The 20,312-nt window shown below is 45.4% G+C and overlaps 1 protein-coding gene across 1 annotated transcript in view; it reads left to right on the top strand.

The window, feature by feature from the left end:
* Positions 1 to 4,663: 4,663 nt before the first annotated feature.
* Positions 4,664 to 20,312, top strand: part of dpp10 (dipeptidyl peptidase like 10) — a gene marked incomplete at its 3' end in the record, with an annotated part of 46,605 nt that continues 30,956 nt past the window's right edge. Inside the window, exons 1-4 of the mRNA XM_083776212.1 lie at positions 4,664 to 4,741; positions 14,190 to 14,307; positions 15,758 to 15,853; positions 20,004 to 20,098. Coding sequence (XP_083632338.1) covers positions 4,673 to 4,741; positions 14,190 to 14,307; positions 15,758 to 15,853; positions 20,004 to 20,098 — 378 coding nt within the window. The 5' untranslated portion in view covers positions 4,664 to 4,672. The remainder of the gene's footprint in view (positions 4,742 to 14,189; positions 14,308 to 15,757; positions 15,854 to 20,003; positions 20,099 to 20,312) is intronic.

Genomic DNA, 20,312 nt, shown 5'->3' with positions numbered 1-20,312 from the left:
GTCTACATGTAGTGCAGTGGTAGGGTAGTGTAGTCTACATGTAGTGCAGTGGTAGGGTAGTGTAGTCTACATGTAGTGCAGTGGTAGGGTAGGGTAGTCTACATGTAGTGCAGTGGTAGGGTAGGGTAGTCTACATGTAGTGCAGTGGTAGGGTAGTGTAGTCTACATGTAGTGCAGTGGTAGGGTAGTGTAGTCTACATGTAGTGCAGTGGTAGGGTAGTGTAGTCAACATGTAGTGCAGTGGTAGGGTAGTGTAGTCTACATGTAGTGCAGTGGTAGGGTAGTGTAGTCAACATGTAGTGCAGTGGTAGGGTAGTGTAGTCTACATGTAGTGCAGTGGTAGGGTAGTGTAGTCTACATGTAGTGCAGTGGTAGGGTAGTGTAGTCTACATGTAGTGCAGTGGTAGGGTAGTGTAGTCTACATGTAGTGCAGTGGTAGGGTAGTGTAGTCTACATGTAGTGCAGTGGTAGGGTAGTGTAGTCTACATGTAGTGCAGTGGTAGGGTAGTGTAGTCTACATGTAGTGCAGTGGTAGGGTAGTGTAGTCTACATGTAGTGCAGTGGTAGGGTAGTGTAGTCTACATGTAGTGCAGTGGTAGGGTAGTGTAGTCTACATGTAGTGCAGTGGTAGGGTAGTGTAGTCTACATGTAGTGCAGTGGTAGGGTAGTGTAGTCTACATGTAGTGCAGTGGTAGGGTAGTGTAGTCAACATGTAGTGCAGTGGTAGGGTAGTGTAGTCTACATGTAGTGCAGTGGTAGGGTAGTGTAGTCTACATGTAGTGCAGTGGTAGGGTAGTGTAGTCTACATGTAGTGCAGTGGTAGGGTAGTGTAGTCTACATGTAGTGCAGTGGTAGGGTAGTGTAGTCTACATGTAGTGCAGTGGTAGGGTAGTGTAGTCTACATGTAGTGCAGTGGTAGGGTAGTGTAGTCTACATGTAGTGCAGTGGTAGGGTAGTGTAGTCTACATGTAGTGCAGTGGTAGGGTAGTGTAGTCTACATGTAGTGCAGTGGTAGGGTAGTGTAGTCTACATGTAGTGCAGTGGTAGGGTAGTGTAGTCTACATGTAGTGCAGTGGTAGGGTAGTGTAGTCTACATGTAGTGCAGTGGTAGGGTAGTGTAGTCTACATGTAGTGCAGTGGTAGGGTAGTGTAGTCAACATGTAGTGCAGTGGTAGGGTAGTGTAGTCTACATGTAGTGCAGTGGTAGGGTAGTGTAGTCTACATGTAGTGCAGTGGTAGGGTAGTGTAGTCTACATGTAGTGCAGTGGTAGGGTAGTGTAGTCTACATGTAGTGCAGTGGTAGGGTAGTGTAGTCTACATGTAGTGCAGTGGTAGGGTAGTGTAGTCTACATGTAGTGCAGTGGTAGGGTAGTGTAGTCTACATGTAGTGTAGTGGATGTAAGGATGTAAAGATGTAAGGATGCCTAGCAACCAGTGGTGGAAAAAAACCCTACTCAGAGTCATATGTTTGTATCGATACTGCAATGTAGAAATAATAAAAGTCTGGATTTCAAAATGTACAGTTCTACGAGAGAGAGAGAGAGAGAGAGACCTCAGGCTGTATTGGTTTTGAATAATGTTCTGTGTGTCTTCAAGCTGCATAATATGTGTACATGCATAATTTAATTTATCTTGCTTGCAGCGGGCGAGAGAGAGAGTGTGTGTGTGTGTGTGTGTGTGTGTGTGTGTGTGTGTGTGTGTGTGTGTGTGTGTGTGTGTGTGTGTGTGTGTGTGTGTGTGTGTGTGTGTGTGTGTGTGTGTGTGTGTGTGTGTGTGTGTGTGTGTGTGTGTGTGTGTGTGTGTGTGTGTGTGTGTGAAATGACACAGACGATGTCCCGGCTTAATATGTGTGCAGAGAAAGCCAGTGGTTTTTTCTCTGCTAACGACTTGGAGAGATTCTAATCAATGCAAATGAGGACATCAAACACACACGCGCGCACACACACACACACACACACACACACACACACACACACACACACACATTTTTCATCACATCAAACACATTATGTTATTGATTCAAGCATGGGAGGAATAAAACAAACATGTACTTTTATCTAATTAGTCAATATCGGGGAAAATATTTGCTTGGAATACCAAGCACTGTACGTGTACTGTACTGTATGTCTCTTTTATGGAATCAGTCTATTTGCTTTGAAAAGGCTAAAGTGCTGAAAGAGTCACTTTCATTGTGTCCAAGCAATCCATGGCATAGCTTTGGCATCATATGTTCGTCCTTCGCAAAGCGAAGATGACCAATTGACTTCACGTCTTGTGCGTGCGAAGATGTCTGATGAGGCCGGTCCGTGCACGGAATGTCGTATTGCATGCCAAGGGCATGTGATGTCTGGGGGCTGGCTATAGGTGCGAGGGAGGACGAGGGCATGTGATGTCTGGGGGCTGGCTATAGGTGAGAGGGAGGAAGTGGCTCTGGTCTTTCGGATCTGACCCTTCAGTTTGGCTTCCTGGATGCAGTGCTTTTCAGACTCTTTACTCTCTGTCTGACTCCATGTCTGACTGCAGAGCGCCAGCTGGAGTGGTGTTGGGCGTCTGCCTCCCAGGTCTCAGGATCCAGACCGCATGAGCCTCTTGAGGCTTTCAGGCCTTCAGGGTGTCCTCATAGCGTGTCCGCTGGCCGCCACGTGATCGCTTGCCATGTTGTAGTTCGCCGTACAGCAGCCTTTTTGACGAGGGAATGCACCAATGACGTGTACACGTTGGACACCGCCACCATGGTCTGGACCTTCATTAGCACCAGGGGAACACCTCCGCCCATTTCATCACAGCACTCGGCCACCGTCATCGGGACAAAGATGTTTGTATTTGGGGGCTGGGGGAGCCAGTCTGGACTTGGGGGCTTACGGGCCACGTTTGCATTTGGGGGCTGGCCGGTCCAGGAGTATGTGTGTTTGACACAGAGACAAACCACTGGCTGAGCATCAGCATCAACCTTATACAAGGCTTCTGGAAGAAAGATGCTGTCTGTCTGTCTTTATATATATATATATTTTTTTGTTTATTGTTTTTTTGGGACAGACAGTAGGCTGACAGGAAACGGGTGAGAGATGGGGGAAGACATGCAGTAAAGGCCGTGTCGGGCTCGGGAGTCGAACCCGCGGCACACTGCGACTGGATTACCAGTCGGGTGCCCAGACGGTTAAGCCACCGCCTGGGCCCTGTCTGTCTGTCTTATTATCACAAATGGAAAAACATTTTTTTTATATATTTTTCAGAAATTGAAGAAAACCTTATATTTTTAAACAAAGCAATACTGCCTCATCAAAGTTGGTATTGTGACTTTGTATATTATCAGATACTTGCATGTGTCATTATATTATCACCACTCTACCCGAATACAGCTCAAGTGGAGTTAGGTGGTTTTCTCTGTCAAGATAGTTCTTATCAATGACAGAGAAACCTCTTAACTCCACTGACAATGGATTTCCAAGTTTTATTATCACACCACACACACACACACACACACACACACACACACACACACACACACACACACAGTCATTCTTTTTGTTTATCTTCCGCACTGAGGCTCTGAGGCTGAGCTGTAGTCAGTGCCCCCACAGAGCAGTGGAGTTAAGTGTTTCTACTGACAGATCGAGGATCAAATGGAGTTAAGAGGTTCAATATAGATCAATATAGGATGAATTCTGTACTTGCCATATGGAGCGTCGATTTGGTCTCTAAAGTGTAGTTGTTTATTTGGTCTTGTTTCTAAAGTGTAGTTGTTTATTTGGTATTGTTTCTAAAGTGTAGTTGTTTATTTGGTCTTGTTTCTAAAGTGTAGTGTTTATTTGGTATTGTTTCTAAAGTGTAGTTGTTTATTTGGTCTTGTTTCTAAAGTGTAGTGTTTATTTGGTCTTAATTGTTTCTAAAGTGTAGCTGTTCATTTGGTCTTGTTTCACACACACACACACACACACACACACACACACACACACACACACACACACACACACACACACACACACACACACTCTCTCTCTCTGTCTGTCTCTGTATCTGTCTCTCTCTCTCTCTCAAGCAGCAGACAGAAGGATCCCCCCCCCCTCTCTCTCTCTCTCTCTCTCTCTCTCTCCCCCCTCCACCCCCTCCCCCCCCCCCACCCCTCTCTCTCTCTCTCTCTCTCTCTCCCCCTCCACCCCCTCCCCCCCCCTCTCTCTCTCTCTCTCTCTCCCCCTCCACCCCCTCCCCCCCCCCTCTCTCTCTCTCTCTCTCCCCCTCTCTCCCCCTCCCCCCCCTCCCCCCCCCTCTCTCTCTCAGGCAGCAGACAGAGCATCGGAGGAGGAGGAGGAAGGATCGCAACATTCTCCGTCGTTACAGAGTCACGGATCCATCTATTTATGTATTTATCTACAGTCTCTCTCTGTCGCGTTCCGCTCCTGTCTTAAAGATAACACCCGTTCTTCGTCTGCAGACAGACAGACAGACAGACAGAGGATCTGCAGCCAGTGTGTGTGTGTTGTGTGTGTTGCTCAGGCTGGTATTTCAGGAGGAGGAGGACAGATATCTTCTTCTCTTCGGAGAGGCAGGCTGTGTGTATCTGCACGGAGCTGCAGTCAGACATACCAGACTCCCTGGAGCAGCAGAGAGAGATCTTCTGGAGCAAAGATCCATCTTGTTGTTCTGAGGGAGCAGTAACAGACCAGGAGCAGGGATGACCGCTACCAGCATGAAGGAACAGGCCAACAGACCGAACCCCAAGACGCAGCAGCAGCAAGAAGAGGTACGGTACCGACCGTCCGTCAGTCAGTCCGCACGGAGTTGTGTGTGTGTGTGTGTGTGTGTGTGTGTTCGTTCGTTTATCCGATCATTCTCTCGTACCATGCACGTCTTTTTCGCGCATCACGTCTCTGTATGTCTGCCTGTGCCTGCATGCCTGTCTGTCTGTCTGTCGTGTCAGTGTGTGATCGATCTCAATTGATGTGCCCGTTGTTATGGACTGTGTGTGTGTGTGTGTGTGTGTGTGTGTGTGTGTGTGTGTGTGTGTGTGTGTGTGTGTGTGCTTTCGATCTTTGTTGTGTCCAAAATGCTTCAAATGGTGACAGATGTGATCTGACACCAGCATCTGTATCACAACCAGAGAGAGAGAGAGGTGGACGTGCAAAGACAGAGCAGGACAGAAAGCAGCACCAATACAACCTTTATTTAATTTAAGTCTCCTCTCCTCTCCTCTCCTCTCCTCTCCTCTCCTCTCCTCTCCATTCTAAATCCTCTCCTCTCCTCTCCTCTCCTCTCCTCTCCTCTCCTCTCCTCTCCTCTCCTCTCCTCTCCTCTCCTCTCCATTCTAAATGCTCTCCTCTCCTCTCCTCTCCTCTGAGAGCTGAGCTGAGTTGAGTTGCTTTTCACAGCACTGTAGGCCATATGAACAGAAGACATGCATCAAAGACATGCATTCATTTAATTCAGTATTGATTGAATACTTTATTAGTCAGAAATGTAAACAGTACAGTACAAAAGGTGGATTTCCAGGCCTGTTTTAAAGGACGCCAGTGATCTGCATTTGTTTTGAGTCAGTGTTGTAGAAGGATAATTTACCCTTGTTTGTTTAGAAAAGTACCATCGTACCATTAGTACCATCGTACCATTAGTACCAGATCGTTGAGAAGATTCTACTCTATGGCTCCGAGACATGGACACTTTCAAAGAAACTAGAGAAACGGTTGGATGGCACTTACACCCGCCTTCTAATGAGAGCGCAACATCTGTCTTGGAAGAGCCACCCATCGACTAATCTAATATATATTCTTCACTAGTCTGATCCAGAAGAACACATTGCCGGCCACTGCCACAGAGCTTACAATGAGGTTATATCTTCCCTTCTTCTCTGGAGTCCTGCCTCAAAGCAGACCAGAGGTAGAAAACTGTCGTTCTTTTTAGGTAGTGTGGCAGGTATGTGGTTACTGTGGGCATTGAGGGCAAAGCTGCATTTACAATTTTAAATGTAAGTTTCCAATTTCAATTGTTCCACTCCTGTCTTCTACCCGGAGCCATCCTAGACTATCACAATAGGATGGGAAGAGGTGGGTCATGGACCCCAGGCCGAGAAGTAGTCAAATCAGTTTGTTCTGGGAGGTCTGGAGCTCAGTCTTCAGTGACATTGTGATGCTAGAGAATTAAGAGGTGGAAGCACAGTGAAAGGAGGGCTGAAAAGACTGTGGTAAAAGTCTATTCTCAAAGCTGGGAAGCGTCTCGGGTCCCCAGTTTCTCTCTAAAATGCACTTTGTGTCATTTTAATAAAGCAATGTACCGAACAGAGTAACTTCTTCTACTACGGCATGTCCAGGGTTGTGCCTTCGCCGATCCACTTGAATGCATTTTTATTTCATGACAAAAATAGTGCATTTTAGAGAGAAGCTGGGGACCTGAGACGCTTCCCAGCTTTGAGAATAGACTTTACCTTAAGGTCTATAGCAGGCTTTGTTTCGGTGAGTAGTTACGTCATTTTGTTTATTTTCGGGGAATTCTAAAGCGGCAGTGCTGCAGGGCTAGGTTCAGTATGACCTGTGACCCTTGAGGCGGTGCTATCCAGTACGGACAAAAAAGAATAATGACCAACAGTTTTCTGTTTCTTCTGTATATCAGTGCTTCTCAAACTACATCATGTCAAGAACCCCTATTATGCGTGCGTGCGTGCGTGAAGCAGGGTGCCGGACAGCCTCAGCCTGATCACATGACAGTCTACCCCAAAAAGAGATTGTCCAATCAATGCCAATCCAAATAGTTTAGCAACCGTTGCTATGCAAGACAAGCTTTCACCACCTCATAGCTGTCAGTGTTATTTTGCATGGCTGTTGTTGAACACACACACAGCTTAACGTCATGACTGTGTTGTTGAACACACACACACACAGCTTAACGTCATGACTGTTGTTGAACACACACACAGCTTAACGTCATGGCTGTGTTGTTGAACACACACACAGCTTAACGTCATGGCTGTGTTGTTGAACACACACACAGCTTAACGTCATGGCTGTGTTGTTGAACACACACAGCTTAACGTCATGGCTGTGTTGTTGAACACACACACACAGCTTAACGTCATGGCTGTGTTGTTGAACACACACAGCTTAACGTCATGGCTGTGTTGTTGAACACACACACAGCTTAACATCATGGCTGTGTTGTTGAACACACACACACACACACACACACACACACACACACACACACACACACACACACACACAGTTGAACGTCATGGCTGTGTTGTTGAACACACACACAGCTTAACGTCATGGCTGTGTTGTTGAACACACACAGCTTAACGTCATGGCTGTGTTGTTGAACACACACACACAGCTTAACGTCATGGCTGTGTTGTTGAACACACAGTTTAACGTCATGGCTGTGTTGTTGAACACACACACAGCTTAACGTCATGGCTGTGTTGTTGAACACACACACACACACACACACACACACACACACACACACAGTTGAACGTCATGGCTGTGTTGTTGAACACACACACAACTTAACGTCGAGAAAGTTACACGACTGACCCACTCAGGTGATGGCAATAATACTAATGACCGTAGTCTGACATTGTGCATTACATGAAAACTCCTGTCGGACGGTCGTTAAAAGTTGATTTCTCCATCTGTCATTTCCTCGTATTTGTAGTTTATTAAAATAATGTTATGCACATTGTCCATTGCATAGCCTACTGCAGGCCGGGTTGACTAGATTTAGAAGACATGTGTCCAGTGCATAGCCTACTGCAGGCCTGGTTGACTAGATTTTGAAGACATTTGTCCAGTGCATAGCCTACTGCAGGCCTGGACTAGATTTAGAAGACATTTTGATGCTCTTGCTACTGAAATGATCGATTATTTATGTGGAGAAATCCCATCATTTAACATGCATCTCTATGGGGAAGAAGGACAGCTTGCCCTGTCTCCTCGCTGCTATCGTGCATATTGGACAAGGACGGGTTGGGGAGGGACTTGGAGAAGGGATAATTCCCTTTGTGGTTAAGATTCGCGCACACACACACACACACACACACACACACACGCGCGCATTAGGCCCTTGTTATATGCACCATATGGATTTCATCTTCTCTACACGGTACCTCGGAGAGAAACATGGATGTTGTTAGAATGAAAAATCATTCTCTGCATGCTGCTGTTAATTGAAAGAGCCGTACAGCGACGGTGCTATTATCCTAACACATATCTGGACTGCTACACTTGAACGTTTTCTGACCGAGGATAAGTCATTGATTTGTTTTTTTTATTAAATTATTTTTCATGTCATATGGAAGCAGGGAAACATAGCTTCAAATTGACATATTAGTCTATTTGCCAGCCCATAGAGCCCCATTGTGAACCCGGACACCAACGTTTTATGTTAGAAATGTTTAGTATGGGTCCCCAATGTAAAAACTGCCGGATGCTAACTTGCTGATATGTTGAGCAATTTTCATAAGTGGCATAATATGTGACCATACCTTTAACAAGCTATAAAATTCCACATTTCATCATGCTTTATGTAGCATGTCAAACTAGGGGGTTCTGAAGGAAAAAAAACACTCCTTGGGCTATAAACGGCCATAGCTACTTGCCCAAATGTGCTGACATCTGTGATTAGGGCTATGGCCGTTTTAGGATTGTTTTTTGTGCAAAGCTAATGCTTGTAATGGATTCAGCATCATGAAAACCCCCTAGAACGCCCAGGACGAAGTATCTTCGTCTTTTCTATTAGTAACGCCCGACGTTTATTGATATGAAAACGGATCGCATGGCTCCACAGCCTGTTGGGCAATCCTCGATGTTGCGTAAGAGTTGAGACGTCATCGAAAAACTCCCTCCCCTGTTTAGCCGACGAAAACGAAAATCTTAAAACATTAATAACTCGCGATCTAAATCATCCCGTCTAATTATGAAAAAAGATCCTGTGTTTGATGGCCCTCTGCAGTCCAGTCACTAGTCGCGATAGAATTATTGTTACCTGCCTTTGTTGTCGATCGATTTTGAAGTGGCGTGGATATTGTTAGCTGCTACACACACATTCACAACAACATCCGGTCCGACGGTAAAAGTGGTCTGTGTTTCTAAATCGACTGGGCACTATAATGTAATGGATTAAATAACCCCCGGCAGATATTATGCCAATTATGAAAATTGCTCAACATACGCAAGTTAGCATCCGGCAGTTTCTACATGCTGGGGATCAATATTCAACATTTCTAGCATCAGTTTCTACATGCTGGGGACCCCTACTAAACATTTATAACATCAGTTTCTACATGCTGGGGACCCCTACTAAACATTTATAACATCAGTTTCTACATGCTGGGGACCCCTACTAAACATTTATAACATCAGTTTCTACATGCTGGGGACCCCTACTAAACATTTCTAACATCAGTTTCTACATGCTGGGGACGACCCCTACTAAACATTTATAACATCAGTTTCTACATGCTGGGGATCAATATTCAACATAAAACCTTGGTGTCCTCAACATGTCCGGGTTCACATTCATCTTGTGTGATATTTCATTTGCATAATGGTTAAAATCTGTTAATTGTATAATGTTAATATTTACAGTTTAAAAAGACTTGATTGAGCTATATAAGGAATTGATTTCACAAACCGTCTATATTGATTTAATTTGAATTGCGATTTCTATTTGCATTAATAACGAAGCGTTTACTAAAATTGCATGTCCCATGATGCTTTGTGACTAGCGCCGGATGTACGGGAGAAAAGACCGGGCTTTCTTTTATTGCGATTCAGTGGAGATTGACCAATACTGCTGCCTGTAGCCGAGAGAAAACTCCATGCCAAGTGATACCAAGATATTCTTTCTCTGCCATTGGATTTTCATTTTTTTCAATCATAACTTCAAATTGTCATATTGGTTGTTCAGTTTGACCCACCAGTTTTGGACATATGGCTTTCAGAAAACAGGCTTGAAAGGTTCACTTCTGTGGTCTCTAACATTACACCTAGCTACATGTTTAAGCATTTATTTCATATTTACATGTCGATTTCAGCTCTGACATTTATTTCAGACATACTCTGTGTATGTGAAGAGTCTGCCTGTGCTATTAACTCATTTTGGATTAAAGACAAATAATACGTTTTTCTCCTCTGGTGAAATGCTGGAGGTTGCGTGATGGCAGGCTCTCAGTCAAATCTGGTCACATGTACACTTCTTTTTTTCTTATTTAAAAGCGAAGCTTTATTCACATAATTATTCCAATGTCCTGTCCAGTCCTTTTTTAAAGTAATTAATCTACACTTAGCTTTATAAACGCCTGTCCGTCTGTCCGTTGATTAGTTTGATTAGCAGTGGCTCGCTGAGCGATAACGATCCACAGCTGTTTCTTCTTCTCGCCGACCAATTCTCTGACGCAATTAATTGCGATCATTTTTTAATTACAGAAAGCTTCTGCACACACGGACAAGGACAACGCTGCCCGTGGGTGTACTGCCCGTGTCGAAGAACGACTGACATTTTTAGAATCTGATCTCAGGTCAGAATGGGTTAACAGACCAGTGTGTGTCCAGTGGAAACCTCGTATGAATCTGATCTCAGGTCAGAATGGGTTAAACGGGTTAATGATCTTTGCCATGCCGTTATTGAAATAAAGGCTTTTTTTTCACTTGAACTGGAACAGAGTGCCTTGGACCTCTTTTTATTGTTTAATGTTTGAAGTAACCCTCAACAAAGAGCGATACCTGTTTTCACAAGGACCTCTTTTCAACGTACGTATACATCCAACTGATATGGATTGATTGTGTCATTGATAATGTATTGATCAGGTGGGAATGGGATATATCACCTGATCAATAATGATCGACATGCATGTATGTAGTCTGCTCTTGCACCTATTGATTATTTCATTAGTGTGTGTGTGAGAGTTGAGCCAGAAGGCAAAGCTCTCTGTCTACTGAGCAATCTTCGTTCCTACTCTCACCTATGGTCATGAAGTGTGGGTCATGACCGAAAGAATAAGGTCGCGAATACAAGCGGCCGAAATTAGTTTTCTTCGACGGGTGGCTGGCATCTCCCTTAGGCATAGGGTGAGAAGTTCAGTCACACGAGAGAGACTCTGAGTAGAACCGCTGCTCCTTCGCCTGGAAAGGAGCCAGCTTAGGTGGTTCGGGCATCTGGTTAAAATGCCTCTCGGACGTCTCCCTAGGGAGGTCCTTGAGGCACGTCCCACTGGGACGAGACCCCGGGGCAGACCAAGGCACAGTTGGAGGAAACACATCGACTCACTGGCCTTGGAACGTCTCGGAATCCCCCAGGAGGAAGTCACTAATGTTGCTCTGGAGAGGGAAGACTGGAACACTCTGTTGGAGCTGTTGCCCCCGCGACCCGACTATGGATAAGCGGTTGAAGATGGATGGATGGACGGATGATTTTGTATTGTTTTGTATTTGTTTCAGAACCACAACTGTAACAACTAATAATGTGAAACACCAGCCTCATCTTTGAACCACGCAGCTCTGACCGGCTCTCCATGGTAGTTTGATGCACCTTAATCAGCTTCAGTCTACTCTCAGTTTCAATGTACTGTACGTGTGTTGATGTTTACCGTGTTGAGAATTCAACAACAGCCAATAACCTTGGAGAGAGAGAGAGAGAGAGAGAGAGAGAGAGAGAGATGAAATATTCCTAGCAGGTGTTAGAGTGCTCAGAGTAAAGGATGCCCTGCGGCTCCACACTGCATAACAATGTTCAGTTAAAAACGTTCGCTCTGAAAGAATATATATTCACAGATGTGCACCACATTTTCAAGATTATTCAAAAATAGCAGATCTACAAGCTTGTAGAGCTTGTGTTGTACTACACTTAATGTATGCTACATAAAGTGACACCAGTGCATTGTTGCCATGTGTGCTCATCAAATGTGACTTTGGTATTGTTTCTAAAGTGTAGTTGTTTATTTGGTCTTGTTTCTAAAGTGTAGTTGTTTATTTGGGCTTGTTTCTAAAGTGTAGTTGTTTATTTGGTCTTGTTTCTAAAGTGTAGTTGTTTATTTGGTCTTGTTTCTAAAGTGTAGTTGTTTATTTGGGCTTGTTTCTAAAGTGTAGTTGTTTATTTGGTCTTGTTTCTAAAGTGTAGTGTTTATTTGGTCTTGTTACTAAAGTGTAGTTGTTTATTAGGTCTTGTTTCTAAAGTGTAGCTGTTTATTTGGTCTTGTTTCTAAAGTGTAGTTGTTTATTTGTGCTTGTTTCTAAAGTGTAGCTGTTTATTTGGTCTTGTTTCTAAAGTGTAGTTGTTTATTTGGGCTTGTTTCTAAAGTGTAGCTGTTTATTTGAGCTTGTTTCTAAAGTGTAGTTGTTTATTTGGGCTTGTTTCTAAAGTGTAGCTGTTAATTTGAGCTTGTTTCTAAAGTGTAGTTGTTTATTTGGTCTTGGCTTTCCTCCGAGGTGGAGACGTTATGAGGTTATGTTTTCATAAACCTGCTTGCTTGTTTTCTTACAAACATCTGGCATCCCTGGACACATGGTGCAACCTGGCAACGCTGGTGGATGGACATGAAGCTCCACCCCCACGTGGCTGACTGCCGCGGGGGGGCAAAGCGTTTCCGGGAATCTGGCCGTCGCGGCATTCAGCCGCGTGGGCGGAGCTTATTTTCCATCCACCAACTGTTAAAAAACCCGGAAAAGAAGCTGGTCGACAGAGAAAACGGCCACGGCTGTCGGCTCAGGTCTGGAAAAACGATGTCAGGAAACGCTGTCATGCAGCCTAAGCAGAGCCGGTCGCCGTGGTAATGCTCTGTGACAGGATGTAAATGCTGTAAAAGTGGCTCATGCAGAAACAGAACACTTTGATGGCGTTTCCCTCGTTTTGCAGCAGACTGGCGTTTCATCATGTTTAAAATGTGATGCTGCTTCATGTTGTATCTCTGATACTGTACCAGTGCAGGGGGTCTTTTCTCCAAGCCAAGGACCCCCTAGCTGAGAGAGAGATGAAGCAGGGACCCCCTTAGCTGAGAGAGAGATGAAGCAGGGACCCCCTTAGCTGAGAGACAGATGAAGCAGGGACCCCCTTAGCTGAGAGACAGATGAAGCAGGGACCCCTTAGCTGAGAGACAGATGAAGCAGGGACCCCTTAGCTGAGAGAGAGATGAAGCAGGGACCCCCTAGCTGAGAGAGAGATGAAGCAGGGACCCCCTTAGCTGAGAGACAGATGAAGCAGGGAGCCCTCAGCTGAGAGACAGATGAAGCAGGGACCCCTTAGCTGAGAGACAGATGAAGCAGGGACCCCTTAGCTGAGAGAGAGATGAAGCAGGGACCCCCTAGCTGAGAGAGAGATGAAGCAGGGACCCCCTTAGCTGAGAGACAGATGAAGCAGGGACCCCTCAGCTGAGAGACAGATGAAGCAGGGACCCCCTAGCTGAGAGAGAGATGAAGCAGGGACCCCCTAGCTGAGAGAGAGATGAAGCAGGGACCCCCTAGCTGAGAGACAGATGAAGCAGGGACCCCCTGCTGAGAGACAGATGAAGCAGGGACCCCTTAGCTAAGAGACAGATGAAGCAGGAACCCCTTAGCTAAGAGACAGATGAAGCAGGGACCCCTTAGCTAAGAGACAGATGAAGCAGGGACCCCTTAGTTAAGAGACAGACACATTATTGCAAACATTTCTTATATACCCTGTGTGATAAAAGGAAAAAGGAAAGGCATAAAACAACATTAACATAATAAGAGTGGAGCAGAGAGTGAAGGTCCCTGCTTCACACCGAGCGCGTTTTTCAGATTTTTAGCTGCGTTTTTTAAATAACTCCTAAAATGGCCGACAATCAGTTCCGGTTCAAACACTAGTAAACAATCCACTAGTTATTTGATTTCACAAGGAGGGAGATGTGAGCCGATCGGGGAATAATTGTTTTTGTCACATCTAAGTCAAATTAAGCTCTAATCAAGCCCCGCATATCGCATTTTAAGCATATTATGATCCATAATGCACATAAAGACCGCGCGTGTGCGTCATATGTAGACGAGCAAATCGTCTAACCAATCACATGAATTCAGATGTTCATGAGATGATTTTTTTTAGTCCTATTTGACCAGCTTTCCGGGTTTGTGTAAACACGAGCATTGAGGACAAAAGTGAGGACGCAAATTGTGATTGGCCAGAATGAGATGATGTCATGATGATTAGAGCGCCCCTCACTTCACACGGGTGTGATTTCTTTTCTCCAGGACCTCCAGGACCGGGGCGGGCCTCCGGCCAGGAACTGGAAGGGCATCGCCATCGCCCTATTGGTCATCCTGGGAATCTGTTCGACGATCACCATGTCAGTCATCCTGCTCACCCCAGGTAACCAATAGCAGCCTGGGGGATGTGTCGATGCACAGATAGAAGATCTACAAGCTCTTACGAGCTTGTAGGTCTGATATTTTTGAAAAGTCGTGAACATGTGCCGCAAATCTTTGAATGTATATTCTTTCACAGCGAACGTTTTTAAATCAAATCTTTGCTTCTGGAGGGGTCCCTGGAACAACATATTTTCAGATGGGGGTCGGTGGCCAATTGCATATCATTTTTGGGGTCCTTGACATGATATCAAATGGGTTTGCTGAAATCCATTTTTTGTAATTTTTTTGGCCATTCCTTCTTCAGTGCTCCTAGACATGTTTCGCGCATGCTGCGCACTGCCGTTCACTTCCTTGTTTGCGGCCCGACTAAACTGTCTCTACTCTAAGACAGTCTAAAGCTCTTTTTGGATGGTTTGGATCAAAACGCTGATGTTCTATCATGTCCTAATTTCTGACTTAATCAAGCATCTCATTTTGTAATATTAACGCTTCTAGAGAGAGTTCAGATTAGAGGGAAGCACGGGTCCACCTGGAACCGAATACCCGAGAGCCGAACCGAGAACGTAGTCGATTTGGGCCCAACATATTGACGTGTCCCTCTCGGGGAAGGGTCGGATCCATTCCAGATTCTAAAGTCCATATTGTCTGTTGAACAGAGTCAACGAGGGCTGGGTCTCGTCATGCACCTCGACATGCTGTCTCTCTCTCTCTCTCTCTCTCTCTCTCTCTGCTGCCTCGAGAGGGGGGGGTGCACGCGTCGCTCATAGAGAGCAGTCTCATGTCATGTTGAAGCATATAATATTGCAGAGAACACACTATGGGTCCGGATCTATATCGGATCGGATCGGCGCCGCGCCGTTTTGTTTGGACCGGGTCCAAGCAGTCAAATCCTTCTGGGCTCCGTTTCGTACCGGATCTGATCCTTGACTGAAAGGGGAAAGTTAGCGACTATATTTACAATAGGAAAGCCATGCATCTGTCACTTCAATGGAGACGGAAACCAAGGACTGTATAAAGAGGACGGGAAGCGAAGACCGTAAGGGCGCCGCCATGTTGCTCCATGGTGCTCCATGGAAGGAAAGAAACATGCGCAATGGGCTTTATGCAGCCAACACTTCCTCCTTCAGCTTCCTTGGTCTCAACTGCACATGTTTCTTTCCTTCCATGGAGCACCATGTGAGCAACATGGCGTCGCCCGTACGGTCTTCGCTTCTTGTCCTTGACGGAAACAAGGAAGTGAACGGCAGTGCGCACGCCCGAAACACACAGAGAAAGGAAAGGCCAACCAAAAAAATAAATAAAAAATGTTATATCAATAAAAAAGACCTAAGGACGCCTATACACGTCCAAGGCACCCCGTGGTTTTGATATACACATCCTTAAAAATCCATAAAAAGTGTTAAAAACTTTTGGTGAAAAATGTATGCTTTTATTTGTTGTTGTTTCTTCAGTGGAAAACCAGGCCGGAAGTGACACAAAGTTCACCGTGGACGACCTCTTCAGGCCAGAGTTCAAAGTTCACGACCCCGAGGCCAAATGGGTCAACGGTAAGTTAACCTTAGAACCATTTGTGTTCTATTGTTTGTAGGTTGTCATGGTTACCAGCTGATGTTGTGTGTGAGTTCAGACTGCTCCAAACGGTAGTGAATAAGTGCTAAATACCATAAGGTCTTCAGACGAGGACTTCACTCAGACTAGGACTTCACAAGATCAACAGGTCTTCAGAAGTTGTGTTGGGTACCTTGTAGGAGAGAGAGCGAGTGCATTTTCCGGCAGCGGCATAAGCCGTGGAACACCCGCGGCAGGCGGTACAGTGTTTTGTTGGATGCATCAGTCTGACACTCTTCCCCTAACCCTAAACCTAACCCTAACCGCAAGCACCACCCAACGCATGTTCACTGTGAAAGAATATATATTCAAAGATTTGCGCCACATTTGCACGATAAAAATAAAATTGCAGATATATACGCTCGTAGGATAATTGACACTGGGTTCTTCTGTCTAATTATTTGTTCGGCCCCAGAAAATTGTTGGTTGTCATGATTTGACACGATCCGAGTTGGCTTTGTCCGAGGCTTACAGGTCTTTAAATAAATAGCCTACTTTTTGAAACGTCTATGGGGAAAAGTGAACGGGGAATTATTTTCCGGGCTTGTCGACGTCTTGAAAGGGGACGGGGGACTGTGACGCTCTATAGGATCCTGTCTGAAACATTTAGCACTAGAAAGGCTACGCTCTCTCTCTCTCTCTCGCTCTCTCTCTCTCTCTCTCTCTCTCTCTGAACTCACAACAATGACATGGTTGTTGCTGACCGACACAATTCATTTGGGTCCTTGGCCTATTTGTGCAAGAATAGGAGTATGTGAGCTGTGGCACGCACGCACACACGCACACACACACACGCACGCACGCACACACACACACACACACACACACACACGCACGCGCACACACACACTCACGCGCACACGCACACGCACACGCACACACATACACACATTCATCGTATATTTATGTCCACATAAGAGATACAATACAAGGACACAAATATTGACATGGTGCTGCACAGAATGTAGTCAGCAAATCCCCGACAAATACCCACACATCAACTAACTAATTTTGCAAGTCGTTTAGCGCACACATGCACACATGCACACGCACGCGCACACACACAGGGGGTTGATGGCGTAGCTAACGCAGGGACTAATGACAGCTAACATTAGCATAATACAAAACTAATGGCATGTAACATTAGCCTGACAGATGTTTTAATATGTGTGCATAAAGCTCTGTGCGTGAAGTCATTCCTTTCACACCTTGAACCAGTGCTTATCAGCAGTGCTTAGCTTATCGAGGCCCATTATTTATTCTGCATCTGAGCCACGGACCACCATTTGATGACATTTAGCGTGTGTGCGTGCGTGCTTGCGTGCGTGCGTGCCATAGCCCCGTGGGTCAGCCAGCCTAGCGTACCGGTAACCAGCCTGTCACACTTGACTTCGTTAAGGATGTTCCATCTGTGATAGGAGAGCAGCTGCATGTGCATGCTGCATGAATTGCTGCCCAAACAGGCCCGACCCAACCCGATGTTTTCGGGGCCGGGCCTGTTTTTGGGCTCCATGAAAAACTAATATATATATTGAAAATCTTTCTTATCCTAAAATGCATTTTGAAGTGGCACCAGGCCAGTGGGTGTAACCAGGTCAAAGTGGCACCACCAGGCCAGTGGGTTTAATCCATTCTGACCTGAGATCAGATTCTAAAAATGTCTTCTACATCCTGACAGTTTTCTGAAAGGGGGTGGAAGCCAGTCTGAAAAAGGTGGGGGCAGCTCTGATGTGTGTTGGGAGTGAGTTCCACAGAGAAGGCCCGGTCACCCCAAGTTCGTTTGTTGGACTTGTGTGGTTCCAGTTGGTTTGGCAGTGCTTGACCTGAGGGAGCGGGTGGGGGCAAGGCGGTTTGATGAGTTCAGAGGGCTTTGTAGGGGATGGTGAGTATTTTTAAATCAATTCTGAACTTGACTGGAAGCCAGTGGAGGACAGGCCAGCTGGGCTGTGAATATTGTTGATTTTCTCATGAAAGAAGGTTAGGAAGTCAGTGCATTTGATGCAATAACTGGTGAAGGAGTGGGAAATGGTGTCCATGGGTTTGAGTAGTTTGTTTATTGTGGAGAAAAGTACTCCGGGGTTGCCACTGCCTGACAGAATGATTCCAGAGTAGTGCGAGGTGCGGGTGGAGTTGATGGTGTCCTTATAGAGCTGCATATGTTGTTTATGCATGTTGTAGTGAACGGTGAGCCCCGTCCTCTTCGAGAGCCTTTCCAGCTGTCGGCCCTTGGACACATAGACATCAAAGGGGGCTTCAGCCCCTGCCCTTTTACCCGTCTGTAAAACAACATGCCCTCTCCAGACCACAGATGTAGCATTTACTAAATGGCGAAAGAAATGCAAATATCCCTCCTCTCCTTTCCATGCCATGCCGGAAGGCAACATTCAGGAGAATTGCTTACTGTGTCGTGAACACAGTATTTTTGCGCTGACCAAATTTGTTTAGAAATCCATGTCGCTATTTTGGTCCCAAAGTGCTCCTCTTACGGGATGTCAGCCCCTGCCCTCTAACACTCTGCACGTCCCTGAACCCTTATCTCGTCCGATGTCGTCCTATAGGCGCTTTACAAGCATATATTTATCTCATCCAATGTCGTCCTTAGCAGGGAAGGAGTTTAACCCATTCTGGACGGGAACCCCTTTTGGTGTTTTAAGCATTATTAGCTATTGAAAAATAGCAGATCTACAAGCGAGCTTGTAGATCAGCTATTTTTTGAAAAATCGTGAAAATGTGGCGCAAATCTTTGAATATAATATATTATTTCACAGCGAATGTTTTTAACTCAAAATCTTTGCTTCTGCTTCCAAATGCAAATAATTCCGGGGAACCTTGACATGGAAAGGTTGAGAACCACTGACATACAGAAACATTACGGTTTTTCAGATTTGGAAGCAATGTTTCTTAGAATCGGCCTCAGGTCTAAATGGGGGGGTCCCTCCCCCCCAGTGGTTTGGTAGCGGATGAGGGTTGAGTCCCCCCCCCCCCCCCCCTCCCCCCCAGTGGTTTGGTAGGAGAGGAGGGTTGAGTTCGTGGTTAATTCATGCCGCATCGTTCTTCGTTCTGGTGGCGTAACGCGTAGCTGTAAATAGCTCGGTGTCCTTTTCTCTTTCCTGGTGTCCTTGTTTAGAGACGTGGCAGTGGGAGTGTCTCTTGACCTGACTGTCAGGGGTGACGTCACGACTACCTAGTCACTACGTCACCTCCTCCTTTTTTAAGGCATCTTGCCAGAACCATTCTCTGTCGGATCATAAACTACAGTCAAGTCCGCATGAGAATATAAACCTAAGCCTTAAAATTATAAGCTTATCTTTAACTTGTCCATCTTTAAACCCGAGATCTAATCTACTCGGCAAGCCTTTAGTCAAGGCTATATATACTCTGCTAGGAGTTACATCTGGTCAGCACTGCCGCTGCATGTATAGAGCTTCCTTTATCCAAGGTGCTTTACATTCACCCATTCACACACACACACACACACACACACGCACACACACACACACACACACACACACACACACACACACGCACAAACACACACACACACACACACACACACACACACACACACACACACACACACACACACACACACACACATAGATTGTGCATTACATTCACCCATTCACACACCTTTACATAGATTGTGCATTACATTCACCCATTCACACACCTTTACATAGATTGTGCATTACATTCACACATCTTTACATAGATTGTGCATTACATTCACCCATTCACACACCTTTACATAGATTGTGCATTACATTCACCCATTCACACACCTTTACATAGATTGTGCATTACATTCACCCATTCACACACCTTTACATAGATTGTGCATTACATTCACCCATTCACAGTTCACACACCTTTACATAGATTGTGCATTACATTCACCCATTCACACACCTTTACATTGATTGTGCATTACATTCACCCATTCACACACCTTTACATAGATTGTGCATTACATTCACCCATTCACATAGAGATCACGTAGATCTGATCTCTCTCTCTCTCTCTCTCTCTCTCTCTCTCTCTCTCTCTCTCTCTCGGTAATGTAAAGTGAATGTCTCTCTCTCTCTCCAGACTCTTCAGTGGTGTACAGGAATCGCGACGGCCACGTCCTGAAATTCAACATGTTGACCAACGAGACAGACGTCCTTCTGCGCAACATCACCTTCGTAAGAAAACTACACTTCCCAGGATGCACTGCAAATTAATGTCCTAACCCATTCAGGGCGGCAACCCATTTTGGTGTTTTAAGCATTATTTTATACTTTAGCTGTTGAAAAATAACAGATCTACAAGCTCATAGCTACGAGCTTGTAGATCTGTTTTTTTCTGAAGTGTGTCTGTGTTATTGTCAGGGAGGTGTCTCTGTATCGTTTGCGACAG

Source organism: Protomyctophum parallelum (genome assembly GCF_964188405.1).
Source record: "Protomyctophum parallelum genome assembly, chromosome: 11".
In the NCBI taxonomy this organism is placed as follows: Eukaryota; Metazoa; Chordata; class Actinopteri; order Myctophiformes; family Myctophidae; genus Protomyctophum; species Protomyctophum parallelum.
Note: the sequence above shows the minus strand (reverse complement) of the source record. Positions and strands in the feature narration are given on the sequence as shown.